The sequence below is a fragment of the Pan paniscus genome, chromosome 2 (assembly GCF_029289425.2).
Source record: "Pan paniscus chromosome 2, NHGRI_mPanPan1-v2.0_pri, whole genome shotgun sequence".
In the NCBI taxonomy this organism is placed as follows: domain Eukaryota; kingdom Metazoa; phylum Chordata; class Mammalia; order Primates; family Hominidae; genus Pan; species Pan paniscus.
In genome coordinates, this window is record NC_085926.1 from 21,369,286 (window position 1) to 21,390,553 (window position 21,268).

The following is a 21,268-nucleotide window of genomic DNA, read 5'->3' on the forward strand; positions in this document are numbered from 1 at the left end:
TAAGGAAATATCAGATACCGCTGATGCTGCCTATAGCTGTAGAAGTCATACAGAGGCTACACCACTGTATGAACACAGAATCAAAGCCAAAGTGCCCAATCCAACCAACCCCTTAGATTCATCCTCAGGAAAATGTTCTTTCCTTTGACAGCTAATTCAAAAAATTGGAAGAAGCAACTGACCCACTAGATATGAAGATATTAAGATATTAACACAAGAACAGGAAACATGAAAAGCAAGAAAGTATGACACCCCCAAAGGTACACAATAATTATCCAGAAACAGGTCCCTAATAAAAAGAAATTAACAAAATCCCAGAAAAAGGAGTCAAATTATTGATTCTAAAGAAGCTCAGTGAGATGCAATAGAACTCCAAAAAGCAATACGAACAAATAAGAAAAGCAATTCAGTATATGAATGAGAAATTTAGCAAAGGGGTACCTATCATAACAAGAGAACTAAACAGTCATTCTGGTACTGAAGAATTCATGGAATGAAGTATAAAATACATTCATAAGCTTCAATAATAGACTAGATCAAGCAGAAGAAAGAATCTAAGAACCCAAATACAGTTCTTTTGAAATAATCCAATCAGAGAAGAAAAAAAAAAACTTTTGTGATATTTTGGATACTCCAACCAAATATGTGAATTATAAGTAGCACAGAAGGCAAAGAGAGAGCAAAAGAGTTAACAAATTTGACAAAATAATAGATGAAGACTTCCCAAGTATAGAAAGAGATTTACAGGACACAGGAGGCCCAGCAATCTCCAGACACAATGCAAAAAATCTCCATGGCACATTATAGAAATAATATCTCAATTCACTTACAAAGAGAGAATTCTAAAAACAGTAAGGGAAAAGCATCTAATCACCTATAAAGGAACCCTCACCAGATTAACAGCAAGTTTCTCAGCAGAACCTTACAGGCCAGGAGAAAATGGGATGTTATATTCAAAGCAATGAAAGAAAAAAAAACTGCTAAAAAAACATGCTATGTATCTCCAGCAAAATTATTCATAATGAAGGAGAAATAAAGTATTTCCCAAATAAGCAAAAGCTGAGGGAATTCACCACTAAGTCGATCTTACAAGAAATGCTCAAGGGAGTCCTAAATCTGGAAGTGAAAGGACAACATCATGGAAACACACAAAAGTATAAAACATAATTGTAAAGCAAACACACAAATGAAAATAATGAAAGACTCAAATAGTACCACTATAGATAACCACCAAATCACAATGACTAACAATGAGAGGGAAAAAACGGAATAAAGAATATACAAAATAACCAGAAAACAATTAAAAATATAAAAGAAGAAAACCTCACATATCTATAAATAACAGTGCATTTAAATTAAATTATCCACTTAAAAGATATACACTTGCTGAGTCAATTTAAAAAACAAACACCTGATTCAACTATATGTTCTCTACAAGAAATGCATGTTTGTTGTAAAGACACATATAGACTAAAAGTAAAGGCAGAGAAAAAGATATTCCATGCAATGAAAATCAAAAGTGAACAGAAGTAGTTATACTATCAGATAAAACAGACTTTAAGTGAAAAACAGTAAAAAAAAAAAAAAAAGACAAAGAAGGTCACTACATAATGATAAAAGAATAAACAAGCAAGAAGAAATAACATTCTAAATATGTATGCACCCAACACTGGAGCATCCAGATTCATAAAGCAAACATCACTAGATCTAAAGAGAGCAATAGACTCCAGTACAATAATGATATAGGACTTCACCCCACACTTAGCATTAGACAGAGCATCCAGACAGAAAATCAACAAAGAAACAGTAGACTTAAACTGGGCTTTAGACCAAATGGACCTAACAGACATTTACAGAACATTTCATCCAACTGCAGAATATACATTCTTCTCATCAGCACATGAAACATTCTTCAGGATAGACCGTATGTTAGGCCACAAAACAAGTGTCAACAAATTTTTAAAAATCAAAATTCTATTAAGTATTTTATCAGAACACATTGAAATAAAACTAGGAATCAATATCAACAGGAACTTCAATAACCATGTAAATACATGAAAATTAAACAACATGAAACAACCATTGAGCTAATTAAAAATTTAAAATGAAAATCAAAAAAATTTTTGAAACAAATTGCAACGGAAATACAACATATCAAAACATGTGAGGTACAACAAAAAAGGAAGTTGATAGCTATAAATGCCTACATCAAAAAAGTAGAAAGATTTTAAATAAATAATTTGACAATGCACCTCAAAGAACTAGAAAAACAAAAGCAAACCACACTCACAGTTAGCAGAATGAAAGAGATACTAAAGATCAGAGCTGAACTGAACAAAATATAGACTAAAAAAAATGCAAAGGATAAATGATCAATTAAACAAAAATGGGCTCTTCAAAATGATAAACAAGGCCAGGCATGGTGGCTCACGCCTATAATCCCAGCACTTTGGGAGGCCGAGGTGGGTGGATCACCTGAGGTCAGGAGACCATCCTGGCCAACATGAGAAAACCCGGTCTCTACTAAAAATACAAAAATTAGCTGAGCATAGTGGCGCACGCCTATAATCCCAGCTATTCGAGAGGCTGAGGCAGGAGAATCGCTTGAACCTGGGAGGCTGAGGCTGCAGTGAGCTGAGATCACACCACTGCACTCCAGCCTGGGCAAGGGAGCGAGACTCCGTCTCAAAAAACAAAACAAAACAAAACAAAAGGATAAGCAAAGTCTATTAACAACTAGCTAGACTAACAAAGAAAAGAAGGGATAAACCCCAAATAAATAAAATCAGAAATGAAAAATGAAACATTCCAACTGATAACACAGACATCAAAAAGTTGATTAGAGACTATTATGACCAACTATGTACTAAGAAACTAGAAAACTTAGAGCATATGGATAAATTCTAGGAAACATGCAACCTACCAAGATTGAATCAGGAAGAAAGAGAAAATTTAAACTGTCAAAAATGAGTAGTGAGACTGAATTAGTAATTAAAAGTCTCCCAACAAAGAAAGGCCCAGAACTGCATAGATTCACTGCTGAAAGCAAACATATAGAAAACTAATACTGGCCAGGTGCAGTGGATCATACCTGTAATCCCAGAACTTTGAGAGGTGGGGGATTACTTAAGGCTGAGAATTCAAGACCAGCCTAGGCAACATAGTAAGACCCCATCTCTACAAAAAAGTATTTTAAAAAATAACCAAGCATGGCAGCACATGCCTGTGGTCCCAGCTACTTGGGAGGCTGAGGCAGGAGGATCACTTGAGTCCTGGAGATCAAGGCTGCAGTAAGCTGTGATTATGCTATTGCACTCCAGCCTGGGTGACAGAGTGAGACTGTGTCTCAAAAAAAAAAAAATAATAATAATAATAATAATAATGAAGATAAATGCAAACCCTCCTGCAACCGTTGTATATTTTAAAAAGAAAATAATTCTTCCTAACTCATTTGACAAGGCCAGCATTACCCAATACCAAAACCAGAAAAACACAACAACAAAGAGAAAACTACAGGCCAACGTCACTGATAAACAAAGTTGCAAAAATTCTCAACAAAATACTAGCAAATTAAATTTAACAGCATATCAAAAAGATAAGACACATGATTAAGTGGGATTTGTACCGAGGATGCAAGATGATTAAACATACACAAATCAATAAACATGATGTATCACATCAACAGAATGAAAGACGAAAACTATATTATTATCTCAATAGACTCAGAAAGAACATTTGATAAAATTCAACATCTTTTCAAGATACAAACTTCACATTAACTAGGCATAGAATGAATATACCTCAGTAAAGGCCATATATGACAAACCCACAACTAACATCATACTGAATGGAGAAACGTTGAAAGCCTTTTTTCTAAGTACAAGATGCCTACTTTCAGCACTTCCAGTCAACGTGGAAGTCCTAGCCAGAGTATTCAGACAAGAGAAAGAAATGAAAGGCATTCATATTGGAAAAGAGGAACTCAAATTGTTCCTCTTTGCAGACAACATGACCTTGTGTTTAGAAAAAACAAAAGACTCCGTCAAAAAACTTGTAGAGGTAACAAACAAATTCAGTCAAGTTGCAAGATACAAAATCAACATACAAAAATCAGCTGCATTTCTTTATATATATATATTTATTTTTTTTTATTATTATTATTTAGACAGAGTCTCACTCTGTCACCAGCCTGGAGTGCAGTGGCACAATCTCGGCTCACTGCAACCTCTACCTCCCAGATTCAAGTGATTCTCCTACCTCAGCCTCCTGAGTAGCTAGGATTACAGGTGCATGCCACCAAGCGCAGCTAATTATTTTTGTATTTTTAGTAGAGATGGGGTTTCACCATGTTGGCCAGGATGGTCTCGATCTCTTGACCTCATGATCCGCCTACCTCGGCCTCCCAAAGTGCTGGGATTATAGGCGTGAGCCACTGCACCTGGCCAATCAGCTGCATTTCCATATTCCAATAATGAAATAGCCAAAGAAAAAAACAAAGATGGCAATATCATTTACAATAAATGCAAAAAATAAAATACCTAGGAATACGTTTAACCAGAGAGGTGAAAGATCTCTATCAGCTAAACTGTAACACAGTTTAGTTCAAGAAATTGAAGAAGATACAAACAAATGAGAAGACCATCCCATGCTCATGGATCAGAAGGGTTATCATTAAAATGACCATAATTCCCAAAGCAGTCTACAGATTTAATTCAATTCCTATGAAAATACCAACGTCATTTTTCACAGAAATAGAAAAAACAATCCTAAAGTTCATAGGAAACACCCCCCGGGAGCCTCCCTGGCCCGGGCCAGACATTCCGCACCCGGGAGCCCCCTCAGGCTGTCAGTACCAAGGAGGCTAGCTCGTCAAATCTGCATGCGCCGGAGAGGACTGTGGCTGGGTTGAGTAAGGAGCCAAACCCCTAGCTGGCTCCCGGTGTCCGCACAGCCTTCACCACGGAGCAGGTCCGTGCCTTGGAGGGCGTCTTCCGGCACCACCAGTACCTGGGCCCTCTGGAGCGGAATTGGCTGGCCAGGGAGATGCAGCTCTCAGAGGTCCAGATAAAAACCTGGTTTCAAAATCGCCGGATGAAACACAAACGGCAAATGCAGGACTCCCAGCTAAACGGCCCCTTATCAGGGTCTCTCCACGGGCCCCCTGCTTTCCACTCACCATCTTCTCGCCTTGCCAATGGCCTGCAGCTGCTGTGCCCTTGGGCACCCCTGCCTGGGCCCCCTGGCTGCCCCTTGGCTCCTTCTGGGGTCTCTGACAAATGGATCAAGAGGCCCTGGCCTCTTCGTGGGCTTCCTGCTGCGGGCAGCCTCTGGCGTACAACCCCCCACGCCCAGGAAGTGGTGCGCGTAAGCTGGGACCAGCCCTGTCCACGGGGCCCCGGGGCCTGTGTGCTCTGCCAGAGACAGGGGATGCATTTGAGGAAACGCCTCCGACTACATGCCTCCCACACAAGCGGTCTGTGCAGATCGCGTCTGACGCCTACCCGGAGGACTCAGCTGTTCTGTTTACATCGTGGCGGCACCTCTCACCCTGACCCTCGCAAAGGTTCTGGAGATTTCTGGAGAATATATTTGTTAAAGTCACCTCTTCACTAAAAAAAAAAAAAAAGGACAAAAAGCAATAGATACTGGTGAAGTGTGGAGAAAAGGGAACTCTTATACACTGTTGGTGGGAATGTACATTAGTATAACCATTGTGGAAAATACTGTAGAGATTTATCAGAAAACTAAAAATACAGCTACCGTATTCACCAGCAATCCCACTACTGAGGGTCTATCCAAAGGAATAGAAACCAGTGAATATATCAAAGGGATACCGGCACTGGCATGTTTATCTCAGCTCTATTCTTGATAGTAAAGAAATGGGATCCATGTAAGTGTCCATCAATCAACAAATAGAGAAAGAAAAAATGTGGTATACATTCACAATGGTGTACTATTTGGCTATAAAAAAGAATGTAATCGTGTATCAGCAGCCAGGATGAAAGTGGATATCATTATTTTAAGTGAAATAACCCAGGCACAGAAAGACAAACCGCATGTCCTTACTCATGTGTGGGAGCTAAAAATGTTAATCATATAAAGGCAGAGAGTAGAATAATAGATACTAGAAGCTAAGAATGTTGGGTGGGTGAGGGGAGGATGAGAAGAGATAGGTTAACAGGCACAAATACACAGTTAGATAAAAAGTATAAATCCTATCTTTCCACTGTAGAGTGACTATAGTTAAGAACACATATTGTATATTTCAGTGTTTCTAGAAGAGAGGATTTGAATCATTCCCAATGCATAGAAATAATAAATACTCAAAGTGATGGATGCCTCAAATCCTTGACTTGATTATTATACAGTCTATGCATATAAAAAAAATCACATGTACTCCATAAATATGTAAAATATTATGTATGAATAAACATAAATAAATACGCATTTGGCACAGAGTGTGTTGCTGGTTATGTTTTAGTTACCCTTCCCTCTCCTATCCGGTATAGTATAGGGTACATTATAACCGCATATTAATAAAGGATGCACGAATGGATGAAGAGTGGACAGATGGAGAAATAAGATATTCAGTAATATTATTGTAATCTAAAATATCAATTACTTTTCTAGGGTAAACATTTTATGTCTTCTCAATTAGATTCCCTCATAAACAGTGTGTTTTATTAAATACAAATTACTATAAAAATTGTTATTGGAAAAGTTCTTATTTCAGTCCACTTGTTTTATAAATTTGAAAAAGATTAAACTCATACATTTTATTAAACAAATAAAAAAATTTTAGCTTGACATGGAGCATGATTAATGATTGCATCAGTGTAACAGGCATAAATTGGAGGTATTTCAGGCAAACTAGAACGACTAATCAGCCTACCTAAAAATGACCCATAACTTTCAATGGCACTAAGAGTTGATGTTATGCATCTCTTTTTTTGCTTCTAATTGCACCTATCTGTTTCATACCTTATCCTTGAATTGTATTAATGATCACATGCTATTTTTAAAAAGTACTAGAAATATTTGAGCTTCTTATGAGACTAGTCTGAAACTGGACCTCAAGTTTTTTATTTCATCCTATTCTACTTCCTTTATCCCTTTCCCCCTGTGAGTACCCCTTCAGTAACAAAGAACTTTGCTGAGAAGCCCATTTTGGGCTCTGCTTCTAGAGGACCTAACCTAAGACAATGGGATTTGGTGTGGCTAGCAAGGTATAGCATTTTTACAAAAAAGAAAAAAATAGGAACAAAGATAGTTTTCAGGGCCCTGTTTTGCTTGCCTGCACCTCAAATCTCAACAATAAAAGTGGTGGCTTTATGATGGTGGTTTTGTTCATGAACTAGCAAAGTATTAAGATAGCAAATGTCTCCTTAAAGGGAAGGGTACAAATTGAATGTGAGTTCTCTAGGAAGGGTAAGATAAACCTAATGTTGTGGGTTGATTTGATTCTCCCAAAAACATATGTTGAAGTTCTACCTCTAGAAGAACCTGAAAATGTGGCTTTACTTGGAAATAGGGTCTTAGCAGATGTAATCAGTTAAGATGAGGTCACACTTGAGTAGGATGAATCCTAAATCCAATATGACTGGTGTCCTTATAAGAAAAAGAGAAGAGACAAACATGCAGAGAAACGAAAGTCGTGAAGACACATAGGAACAAGCCCAATAAATGACAAAGGCCGAGACTGGAGTGCATATCTACAAGCCACGGAATGCCAAGGATTGCCAGCAACCACCAGAAGAGTGAGACTTGGAACAGTCTTCCTCTGACACTCTAAGAAAAAACCAATCCTGCTAATACTTTGATTTTTGACTTCCCACCTCTAGAACCGTGAGAGACTACATTTTTTGTTGTTTCAAGCCAACAAAGTTTATGGCAATTTGTTTCAGAAGCCCAAAGAAACTAATATACCTGAGTATACAATGGCAGTGAGTTAGCATAAAATAGGCTTTCCTAAATAAATCTGGCAGAGCCATATCTGTACCCAGCATCCCTGGCAACTGTGGCCCTGTTTCTCCTACCTCTCACCTAAAAGGAATCCAGAGGAAAAGAAACAGTGGCCACAATAGACCTCGTTTTCTACCGCCCTGTATAGCATTTTGCTTCCCATAAGTTCTGCATCTTTGGCTAAATAAATCACAAACTTGCAGAGGTTATGATTATCTAGTCTTTTCCATCATAACCCAACCCACCTGAAATGCTCTGACACTCTAGAAAATAATTCTAATTAATGAATAAAACATGGTAAACTGATAATTAGCTTTTGAAGGTGAAGGTGAGCTCTTTAACAGGAGGGTAATTCAGTAATGTTCTAATTGTTTTCCCCAGCATCAGACATTACCTGACACTTCATTTTTGCTTCAGCATAACAATTCCCAGCCTATGTTTAGAAAGATCATGTACAATTTCTTAGGATTTGGCTAGAAATTATTCATAATGCCTGGATTACACACTTTGAGAAATGTGAAGTTGTATGTTATTCAAGCTTCCAAATCCAGCTGTGGCGAGGGCTTTCTGGCTTGGAATACTCAATGGAAACTTATGAACAGCCCTATTTTTTATTTCTAAGCAAAACAATGTGAAAGAGACCTTTGCTATTAGATAATTAGTGATTTCAAAAGTATAGATGCTAATATCAACGTTAATTGGGTCAGTTTATTGCATAGGCAGATGAAAAGGATAGATATTTAGCACGCGATGGATAGTTCTGCATTTTAAATGCTGTTCCTGAATGTGGGGGAAAAGGGGGGTTATTTTGAAAGTTGATAAAACATGTTTGTATGGGTCTTTTTCAAACTGATAATCTGACAGGTTACATGTATTTGGGGGAGAGTGTCAGTGGCCCTCTAAAGAATCAGAATGTATTCAGCAAATGTATATTCAGAAACAATATTTCTGAATTTTCTTCATATCTGACTTCAAGAGAGAATTAAATAGGTAAGGACTTGTTTTCATATAAAAAATGTTTGGTCTTTCTTCCTAAAGTCCAATTTCTGCTATTAGCAGAAGCCAAACCTTCCTGTAGAGAAACAAACGAACAAAATGACAGAATTTGTTTCTTGATATAGTCACCCACTGCATAAACCAAATCAAATCTTTCCTAGGTGTCAACTGTAAGAAATCCCACACACACTCAAGTCACTAATTTGTCACAGATCATACTCTGGTAAAGAAAACCTTTATTGAAGGTGTTGTTTGTAAAAAAAAAAAAAACTCCCCTTGTTGAAAATGCCTATCCAAAATAATAATAAAAAACATTACAAGGGGAACCCACTGGGAGAGAAGGTAGATGGATGAAGACCCTTAAGACTAGCTAGTAAAAGAGTACCTGGTGGCTAAGAACCTATAAGCCATGCCAGGGGTTGCAAACCAAACCGATTACAGGGACCTGCAAAAAGCAAAGACTGGGGCCTCCAAGTACAGATTGTAGAAAGTTGTAAAATTCTGTTTAGTCCAAAGGGGCCAGTCACAGTTCATTTAGCTAGTTCTGCAACCAATAAACGCCTAGAGGGAATTCAGTACCAGGGCGCTCTCGATTTTTTTTTTTTTTTTTTTTACTTTTCAAGAAAAATTATAAATTCTCATTGTATTTTAATTTTGGAAGCAAATGTTTATTTTTCCCTTAGGCATATAATTCTTTCAGAGGCTTTAAAGTTTACTACTGTTTTTCCCACAAAGTCTATTCATTCAGTCTCCTATTAGAGTTATATCTGGGCATTTTAAGGTTGTTTTTATAATGTTACATCATGTCTAACTTTTTTTCTTCCACTTTTCCTTTTTCTTCCCCTCTTTTTGGTATTATTATTTCTGCTCTTTTCGCTAAGATGAAATATAAAGACATCAGCCTTAGAAGACCAGTAGAGAACGTTTCAGGCACTTGCTGATACATTGCTTCTTTCCTAGTAAAATAAGTTTTGAACACACGAACTAGATTTCTCTTAGAAATAAGTTGTGTCATCCATAGCTCCCCACTGGGATGGAGCATTGGTATCAACACCAGAAACATGTTTTGAACTAACATGGAAGACAGGGCTGGTGTTGTAAATAGGTGAACCTGGTATTTGACTACATAGTAGTCAGGAAATTGGTGGAGTCTGCAATCTGTGGGGCTCTGGTGTCTGGAAAATTTTACAGTTGCAGATTGATGTGAGCATGTAGCATTAGGCAGAATATTCAATCCAACTTTCCATTTTATAATGCATACAAAGAGAACAGTTGTGTTGCATCATTATTACATCAAAAGGTCTAACTTTTATTATTCACTTATGTAAGATTCACATTGATTTAAATATAGTTATGGTAATAAATGATAGGCATAGAGAAATGCTACTGATATCTTTCATGTTCATCTCCTCTGAGTTGAAATATATTTAAACCTGTTACTTAATGAGCCTGATAAATTATTTTGACCTGTCAGAATAGACTAAAAAAATTTGGCAATGATAATTTTCAATTTGGCAGCAAATATATACTGTATGGATAATAATTTTTTTACAATAGTTTTCTCTGAATATTCATGTCTTTGAATTTCAATATGATACCATTTGTATCATAAAATTGTATACCATTTTTGGTATATTATTCATTGTATATTCAGAGAGTGTGAAAGAAAACCTTAGTTGGTGCGCATACTTTTCATCTCCTGTTGTTCTCGAACATGAATGAGAACTTATTGCAACACATTTTCTTTTCCATGTGTTGGCGTTAACATGTTTTTATGGGCTTATAGAATTTTAAATGTTGATAAACGATTTTTCCAAAGGTTCAAGTTTGGATTTTCTCTATCCACCAGGCTTAATCAGTCTAGCAGTGTCTTTAGTAGCAGATAGAAAATAAATTATAGAAATTCTCATTTTAAAAACACTTTTTTCAAAGCTGTTTGGGAACTAAAATAAAAAAAATTTCAGCCCTATGGAAACATGGATTACCATCTTGCAACCTCTTGTCGTCACTAAAATTTTATTTTAGCAAAGGCCAACTATAAGGATTCAAAGTTATGGGTAACATTATTTTTCTGCCTTACATTAAACTGAAATGCTCTAAGTGGTCAGTTTAAGTGTGAAAACGTTTACCTTGTTTAACAAGGGAGAGAGAAGGGGTAATGGAACAAGCATCATCCAGAACTGAATGAAAATAAGATATTTTACTTTTTTTCTTTAATCAGCACATTTCTTTTGATAAATAGTCATGAGACGGTTCTGTGAGTCACTACAATTCTCACTTGGCACTTGGAACAGTCGTGTTATATAGGTTTACCATAACTCTCAGAACAGGAGTATATTACAAACAAGTGGAGTAGAACATAGAGAATACATAATTTGTTCTAATATTCCTCTTCCTTAGAGCCTTCAAACTTAAACCAAGTTGAAAAAAAATGTTTCCCAAATTGAATACATTGCCTATGGATTATCTACAGAAGAGAGGAAAATAAGCAACCATTTTGATTCCACAAACCAAGCGAAGAATAAGGACATGAACAGACCAATGTCTTGACACCACTGGCAATATTACATTTACTTGGACAATTTTGATATTGTCAAAGAGAGAGGATATAATGGCTAAGGATGTTCCTAGAGCTGCTGAAGGAACCAGAGAGCTTTCATCCATAAAAATATCACTAGTGTCTTTCTTTTACTAAAACTGAAAATTCATCTTAAAGAATTCCTAATAAAAATAAATATTAATTTGTTCACAACTGCAAGTTTAACTTAGTACAGGACCACAGACAAGATAAACTGTGCTATATTTTACATTTCTGAGTCAATAATATTGGAAGCAGCTTCATTTTATAGTGGGGGAAATTATTGGCATATGGGGGATTTTATCACATATCATGTAGGGTGAGAAATTGATGTTTGGGGAGATGTTATCACTTGACTTAAAACAGAAGACTGGCATAAAACAAACTATGTGAATTGCCTTAATTATTATTATTATTACTTTTTTTCAAGAAAAATAGTACTTTGCTGGTATACAAAGGGTAGTTCTTTGGGTTTTTAATGAAAACAAATATAACAATAACATATAGAATCATCATTCAACTATCATAATATAAAACATAATAAAATCCTATCTCAGGTTTCCAAGCCCACCTGGGGATATGTAGAACTCTGATGAAAGGTTTATTCAGTAAGATTTGACGAGATGTAAAAAGAAAATTTATTTACTGAACACATGGGCCATTAAGGTGGCACAAATTAGCATTCTGAGCGTTTTGGCTTCTGGTACTCAAGTCAGACTTCCAGATACATTGATAAAGATGGAACAGGCAAGTTTGATGCCAAGGTGGCATCACTGTGGCTGACCAATGATTTGGAATCTCACATTGGTGTGACTAGTGATTATAGTTAAGTCAATGCTTTGCCACCCCCCAGCTTTGTTAGTTTTTGTAAAATCAAATTCACCATGTCAACTGTACCTCCCTCCAATGCTTGTGGTAATGCTCTTTCAAATGAGGTATTCTTGTTAGCAGGTAAAACCTTATATGATCCTTTGCCAAGAGATTGATATTAGATAAAAACCTGGTTATATTTTTTAAGCCATAAGAATATAAGAGGAGAAAAATCGCATGAATATTTTTCCTTTATTTTTTGCAGGGTCACAAGCATGTAGAGCAAACCATAGTCTATTTTTAATTTCAAAATAGTGCTCATGTTTGTGAACATTAATGCCAACGTTTTCAATAAGCTTGGTTGTCAAAAGAACACTGCCTTCAATTTATAGTCACTAAATGCATGTGGATTAAGATATTTTTAGATCTCAAAACTAAAGTTCAAATTGGCTCATGTTAGTAAATAGACATACTTATCACTCAATTTATTCGACAGTGTCTGTTTGTAGTTTTATTGTGAAGAACAGCCATTTTAAAATAGCCAAACATCCAGTTTTTGTGAGAGCTGAATATTTCATCATACATTGGATAACACTAAATTTTCCCCGACTGACCACTCTTAGTAGTCGATTTAAAATTTGTTGTAAAATTTCAGTGAATTAAATATTATTAGAAGAAATTATTGACTAAGTTTCATGTGCTAGGATATAACTTATTTTTCTCACCTAGGCTTTTATTTAATAAAAATTGCTGTGGATTTACAAAACAAAACAAAACAAAACAAAAAAAGTTCAGTTAGGAGACCTTAGTTGAAACTGACATAAGATTTTTGCTGATAAAATAAATGAAAGAAACTATGACTAAAAATATTCCCCGAAGAAACAATATTCTTTGCATATAGCTCCATGTGCAGATTAAAAACTATATTTTTAAAAACACTCCAACCTTTTTTCAGGACAAAAGAGAAAGCTAATATAGCTACAAATGATGTAGCTTTGGCATCAGGTCAGTTCCATCTTAAATATGTAGTAACATAAACGCTGTAACTATAAGTCACATTTTAAAACAACTTTATGAAATTTATAGAAATATGGCTTAGATTTTGGAGCTATTTTGAGTAGCAAATGACTTGCTTTTACTAAATTCAGCTTTTTTAAAAGCACATTTCTGTAATCAGTCATTATCCCTATTTTTATCAGAGAGAATCATCAAAATGTCAAGTGAATTGGCCCAGTTTCCTCGTAGATGATTGGTAGTGAAGCCAACAACTGTGTTCACTGTTCTGTGATGCTCGATCTTGTGCCCAGATCCCTTGGCCACAAGGCTTTTTCGCCAATATCCAGTACTTCCACACATTTTTCTATAATCCATTTAAAAACCAGATGCCATAAAATGGAATTTTTCTTGACTATTTGATAAAAGTTAAACTTTCCAGGATCTCACGAACTTAATTCCTTTTTCATCTCTACTAATGTTAGCATAACATCATAAGAGACACAAAGCATCTCACGAAGGGTCTTTATCCAATATTAGTTGCCCCTAGCCCTAGGGTCCTATACTGAAATTATATAACAATGTGTGTTAAGTTGGGTTGACAAAAGTCCAATAAAACCCATATCATTATTTTGGTTAATAAAATTTAACACACTTCACTATAGCTTCAAAACTCTCTGACATCATTGTTTCTCAACAGATGTATGTTGAACAATCCTATTAGTGAGAGACTTCAAAAATAATATTTGTTGTACTGGCAAAAATACAATCTGGGTTTCCAATGAAGGCTCTCTCTGCTAATTTTCCGTTGTCTTGTTATACCATGTCCTGCACACTACCTGGATTTGAGGAAGATTTTAAAAGCATTCAAAGTCAGTGGTCAAAGTCAGTAGCTGATGTGAAATGATACAATTGTATGACCCAACTCAAACTGTTAGCATAATAGTCTTGCTAGAGTGCATAACATCTTAACGTTATATCTACTTCCCAGCCCCTCCAATGCCCTAAAATGATTAGTGCCCCAAAATGATTAAGATTCCCAAGTGTGAAATTGGAGTTCCTTTTGTTAAAGTAAAACCAACCTAATCATTGAAAATAAAATGATTTTACCATGGCTTTGTAAAAGAATGACAGGTACTAAGACTCATATTTTTACAATTCTGTATGTGTGTGCGTATATAAGCATTAACCTTAGAACTCGTCACTATACTATTACTTATTTTTAATTATACTTCTTTGCTCACAAATCATTTTAGCCCTAATCTTTAAAAATTGCCTTTAGAGATGACCTGCCAGTCTGAAAATAACATGACCCCATTATCGGCTGTCTTAGTTAACCAAACTCTAAGATACTGTACCTGATCATATATATTAATAGTCAGATTTTACTTCGTTTGACAAATACATTTTAGCAGTTTCTACAGTCAACTTAGCCACCTAGGAAGGATGAGTTTCCATCACTGAGAAGAGGAAAGAGAAGACCCTCAAATTGAAGGTAATGTTCAGTCCCTTGACATCTGAACATTGATGACCCAACCAGAGAATTCTTTAAACTCTGTGACTCTTCATGACCTGCATGAACTTCTAATAAAATAACACATATGATATTTTTCCAGACTAGAACCTGTCTTTTGTCACCATTCCCATTCTGGTAAGTTGTAAGTCCATTCCTGGCAGTAACAACCTTTAGGCCAAATGAGCATGACATGTCAACCTATCCATCTTTCATTGGACACCCTGATACCACTCTCAGAAATACCATGTAGGCAATGGAGACCTACCATTAGAAATGATCCATTTCACTTCCTGATAGTAGCCTCTCTAGCTACTGAAGCAAACCATACAAAAACACAAGAGATGCTCCAGAGATAAATCTCCCCATGTAGAAAGAAAAAAAATCAGCAAAAGTCAGGTAAAACTTTCACTGTTAGGACTCAGTTTAAATAATTCCTGTAACAATGACAAGAGTGCATAACTGATATACTTGTCTGTGGAAGAAATGGTCTTAATAAGGCAACCATTAGTTAAAATACATGCAAACGCAGGACAGAATTAGTTATGGCTTAGTCGGGACCCCTTCCTATTGAAGAGAGAAAGTGCAACAAAAGAAATAAGGATGATGCATTTAAATTGTTGTTCCCTTCCACACCCCCACTGCCAGCTGTCTGTTGCCTTTTTCAGGGTTGGTTTTGTTCAGAATTTATTACATTCTTGACTGGGAAAATAGAAGTAGCATATCTTACATGATGTTGGCATAAGTGCGATCATAATAAGTGAGTACTAAGTGAATTAGCAACTACTCCAATATTGGTGAAATGTACATTCTGGTTGAGTATATGAATGACCTACAATATGGCTTACACTCAGGATGGAAAGGAATACAGAATATTTTTCTGGACATATGCAAGTATGTGAGTAGCTGCATTGGTCACTCGAATAAAGAATTTTTATTCCTGAGAGGATAAAAGCAATGCCCTTCTAGTGCTGATGTATTAAACCAGCTTAGCTATTAATCACCGTCATCCATTTTACTGATGAAGAAATTAAGGGCAAGGCATTAGTTGACTATTTAAGTTACCCTGTTGGTCAGGGACAAAGTCTACAATAGACTCTGGCTACTCTAAGACTCCTCATTGCTTTCCCCACCACTTCATGCGGCTTTTGGGTGAACAAAGTTATTAATACAATGTCATCCATGCTTATGTATAGAAAGGTAATTTTCTACTTCAATTCAGATCTAAAGAAACAGGCCTATATACCACTTCAGTTACCTTTTAGCTTTCTGATCTGATTTCTTCAGAACAATTGAAACATTACACTGGTACAAAGACAAAGATATTAATTTAAAATTTAATTGTAATTGGTGATATTTATTGCTCATGTCTACTATGTGTTGGTTTGTGCCTTAGAAACTCAAATAGGCACAGCCTCTTTAATTCTATTTTGAAACTTCTGCTGTCTTTTAATTCTTAGTCTTTTATGATTTCCTGCTCTTTTAATTTTCAAATACATATAAATACTCCTTTGCTAACTAGTTTCTTGGCAACAAAATATGTAGCACCTTTAGAAAAACCAAATTTCATCTCTGATGATAATGGCAGTGAATTACTGCAATAGATCAGGAGAAGCCCAATAGTACCTAAAGATAGAAATCCTTTCAAATGAGGCAGGGGTGATATAAATTGCCAAAAGCCAAGTATGTTTGCTTATGTGAATAAAAAAAGTACTCTTCAAAGTTTAGGTCCAGTTAGAGGAGCAATTTATCATGTGTAATTGCCTGTTTTCTCATAAGAGAAATACAGTACCTCCCCAATGACTGTTTCCCATTTGTCTGGACGATCTGATTGAGGTGCAACAATGCTTTTTCCAGAGGCATTTGGCTTCTGCAATGCATTTATATTTGTTTCAAATGAATCAGAGCTGCTTTCTCTATCACTTTCCTTGCCGTGGTGTGATGCATGGGAAGGAATGTAAAACCATAAAGTCAGACCACCGTCAGGGATTTTCACAGCACACTGCTGACCAATGTAAATTGTGGATCTTTATTCATGAAAAAAGTTCCCTAAGGGAAAAGATACAGTTTTATGGCAGCCTGAACTATAACGGATGTTAATCTGGTATTGGTAAATATATGGAGTGTGGGGGAAACAACTCACAGAGAATCCACTGTAAGTTCTGTGGTTAGGCTTCATCCTTTATTAGGTAGTGAATAAAAGACAACTGATGCTTACAACTCCAATTTAAAAGACCATTTAAACAAAAATGGTTCCATAGCGAAGTGAGGCAGAAGGGATCCAGGTATTTCTGAGATTTCTCATATGGCTGATGGAGAAAATATGGCTGATTCGTTTGTTCCCAGCAAATCATTAAAGACAGTAATGCCTTGTGACCCAGGACACTGTGTATCCCGTAGGCCCTGATTTTTAGTGGACTGGCTCATTCACTTTGGTGAAAATGGGGAAGAACAGCAAAAGCACGTTTTAGTGAGACTGCATTAATTAACACTAAGTTCTCTAACAGAAAGTGAGGCTGTATCAGTTGTAAAGGTTGTTGGATAGGGACTCAGGATGATTATGGAAAATCAAAATATTTGACATAGCAGAAAAGGGAAACTAAAGTTCAAAATGGTTAGAAGCTGGTCACATGGGATACAGAGCCCCAAACAACAGACTTATGGGCAACTATCCACCTGGCTGAACTACCAGGGTCTGTAGGTGAAAAAGGAAACACTTGCTAAAACTAGAGAATAGAGATGCTGGTAAATGCAAAATCACCAGATACTTTCAAAACAAATTTTAATGCTAATCAATATATTTAACCAGAGAAGCATGGTTTGAAATTCTTTCTACCAGAATACTGATGGAACACATTATCTTCCTTTCTTCCTTCCTTCCTTTTCTTCCCTTCCCCTTCTCCTTTCCTTCCTTCCTTCCCTCCTTTCTTGCTTCCTTCCTTCCATTCTTCCTTCCTTCCTTCCTTCCTTCTTTTTTTTGTTTTTGTTTTGGTTGGTTAACAAAAGATATATAAAGCCAACTGCTTTAAAGATTCATTTATATGACAAATTTCTATAGCTAGATGGTGGAGAAGAACTCCAAAAAACCATGTTTAATGTTGAGCACCAAGCACGCTATGGTGTTTCTTAAATATAAAATGATAAATGCTAAATACCTATGTCTCAAATGGTTTCCTCTCGATTCTTTATACCTCTCCAAGGGTTACAACACTTTGAGAGCAGTTTCAGGAAGGCCACACCCAATCCTTCCCTATATTTTTAAATAGTCTTTACAAAACCTTTTCAAAAATAGTTTTTTTCTCTAAACCTAAATCATGTATGTTTTGTCATTATTCTAAGTTTCAGTGTCATTGCTCCTATTAATGCAACAGACTGGCTGCATCAAACCCCACCATTTTGATAGGTATATGTCAGCTTTCTATGGGAAAAAGCAAATAGCCTTTATCACAAATTAAAGGCACAGCTATTTTTATGCCATTTGTTACCAATTTAATGATAACATGTAACACTGGATGGTTATATAATTATTTTATATAGATTTTTTCTTTATATAACTTATTCTCTTAATCTTTCTAACATATATACAATATACATATATTTATATATACCCCTGATAAATCTTGTTTTAAAGGTAAAACATCAACTTCTTTCAGCCTGATGGTGAATATCAAAGGCTGTCAGTATTTCACAACTCCACTGGAGAAATAATTGTCGAGTGGAACTTACCAGTATTTTTTAACACTATGTCATTGGTGTGCAATTAACTCAGATTCATATTTCCTGTTGTTATTAACATTTAAATATATATTAATTGTTTATATCATGTCAGCAGGAAATCTAAAACACAAGAAAAACCCATAAAAATAGCTAATGCTTAATTCTACCATCATACTTAAAGCAGAAACCTTTGCCTAAGAAACAACCCTACTGGTATGATATAAAGGGGATACTGCAGAGATGCAACATTCTCCGTTTTTACTGGATATGTACTAAATGAAAGATCTTTACTTTGCATTATCATTCTAGGTTATGATCCTTCATCCTTGAAACAGAAGAGTTGTACTGATTTCTTTCTTAACACTCATGATGCATGGGTTTCTCTGTTTTCAGATATAGGTTCATTATAAACACTTCCCTGTTTCCAGCAATATATCTTCAGGGTGGGAAGTTACTACTTTATAAGAAATCACCTTTATTAATGCCTCCCCCATCTCTAAGCTTAGCCCTGTTATATCTTCAAGCTAGATAGGAGGGGAGAATGCTGACCAGGGAGACCTCCATGACACCATCTGGTGTATGTTTATTTTTTGACTGCTTATCGGTATGAAATAGTTGTTCATTCTACCTTTGCAATTCTTTAAAACCTAGTGGCATAGATTGAGACACAGCACTATTGTTTTACAAGACATCTACTGTATCTACTTTTGTTGGGATAAATACCCAGTAATTGCCGTCATAGCAAGAGGACCAGCACGGGTAGTACTATTCACAGTGTTGCTTTTGTTTTTGTTTTTTTTTCCTTTTTTTGTATGATTTTAATCTACAGAGTAAATTATTTTATATACATCGGAACCAGTTAATGCCCTTAGACAATGTATAGTTGTTTCATAAAGCAGGAAAGACAATGCAGAGGGAAATAGGTGCCCAAAAGCACAGTCACAGAGGCTTCAGAAGGTCTAGATACCACTACAAATCAATGCTGGAGATCACTTCTAAAACAATCAACGTTCAAGAGGAATGCTTTAATTTGGAGAAAATACCACTCCCTCCCTCCCACCCCCAAACCTCCCCCACTTTTTTATAACCTTTTCAATTCACTATCAAAAGTCCTGGCTCTTCAGATATACTTTAAACTATAAATAAACACTGCATAGTTCTCTTTTGTTTGTTTTGTTTTTTGTTTTTTGAAAAATTATTGCAGTACAATTACTCCTATTCGGAATTTAGTAAGGAGCAAACAGCACAGGAGTGTGGGCGGTCCGAATGGGTCCAGGAGCTGGCCGCAGGAGTGCCGGAGGAAGCGCAGAAGTCTGGAACAGTGTTGCTGCTGGAGCAGTTCGAAGACTGAAGGGGGAACTCACTGCCACTGCTGCTGCGGCTGCTGCAGCTGCTAGAGGATTTGGTAGAATTCGTGGAGCCAATGGCTTTGAAGGTTCTTTTGAAAATACTAATTTTACCTGCAAGGGAGAAAAAATATTGTAAAAAAACATCAGTTTTGGAATTTGTACTTAAAACCCAAAATGGCAGGGAGCTTTTAAAATATAGCAGTAAACAACTATAAAGAAAAAAGCTTCACACTTGTGAACTGACAACAAAGAAAATGGGAAGTATAGAACATTTTCCCTTTGGAAGAGTTGGAAGATACCTGAAAATGGCCAACCAGGAATGCTTGAAAAGTTCTCCAGAAAAGTACTCAGCAACCTTATTTTATTATATGTTTGTTGAAAATTATACTTCCAGAGGAAAGTATTCATCATGAGAAAATATAGAATATTTTTATCACCCTTTACACATACATTAACTACTAAAGAGCATATATTTCTAAAGAGATTTTTAATGCTGTCAAATGCCATTCGACTAGCCAAGGGTGTAACCTGGGTTACATAGAGAATGTTGTTTCCAATTGTATGAGGTACTATTCAAAATAAATAAAAACAATAAAATTCCACTTTCAATTGAGAAATTTAAAAAACAACCAAAAATACCTTTTCTCCCCTAAATTTTGACACGTTCCACTTTTTCTTCGTGCAAATGGTAACCACATTTTCTCAATCCTTCTCTACAAAGCCAGTTCATTCTCTGGCTAGTAACATCAATAAAATACCTGTTCTCACTGAGAGAATGTTCCCATTTGTGGAGTCAGTAACATAGTCATAGTGAAGAAGGAGGGTTTGTATACTAATAGCAACACAATTTTGACTACTCTGTTTATTTAAGAACCATTCACGTGATTGTCAAAAGCTGCATCTATGCTGGACAGAGATAGCATTCAGGGTTATGACTAGTGGTGCTGAAGCACTGTGCAGAATTCTTCACCTCCCAATGCAGCTAAAATTGTGTCTTTACAGAAAGGTAAAGTAACTTTACTTTTTTAAACTTTTATTTTAAGTTCAAGGGTACATATACAGGTTTGTTATATAGGTAAATTTGTGTCATGCCTTGATGTACAGATTATTTCATCTCCCAAAATTGAGGAGGAACTTCTCCCTAACTCATTCTATGAGGCCAGCATCATCCTGATACCAAAACGTGGCAGAGACACAACAAAAAAACAAAACTTCAGGCCAATATCCTTGAAGAACATCGATGCAAAACTCAACAAAATACTGGTAAACCAAATCCAGCAGCACATCAAAAAGCTTAGCCACCACAATCAATTTGGCTTTATCTCTGGGATGAGAGGTTGGTTCAACATA

At 36.1% G+C, this 21,268-nt stretch overlaps 1 protein-coding gene and 1 pseudogene across 3 annotated transcripts in view; one reads left to right on the forward strand and one right to left on the reverse strand.

Annotated features, from left to right (window-relative positions):
• Positions 1-6,296, forward strand: part of LOC100978862 (homeobox protein VENTX-like) — a 74,989-nt pseudogene extending 68,693 nt beyond the window's left edge.
• Positions 6,297-9,784: 3,488 nt separating this feature from the next.
• The window catches only part of ZNF385D (zinc finger protein 385D), a 963,336-nt gene continuing 951,852 nt past the window's right edge, over positions 9,785-21,268 (reverse strand). For all 3 annotated transcript variants that reach the window (XM_008951641.4, XM_003826172.5, XM_034955966.3), the window contains one exon: positions 9,785-20,029. In XM_008951641.4, coding sequence (XP_008949889.2) covers positions 19,796-20,029 — 234 coding nt within the window. In that variant the 3' untranslated portion in view covers positions 9,785-19,795. The remainder of the gene's footprint in view (positions 20,030-21,268) is intronic.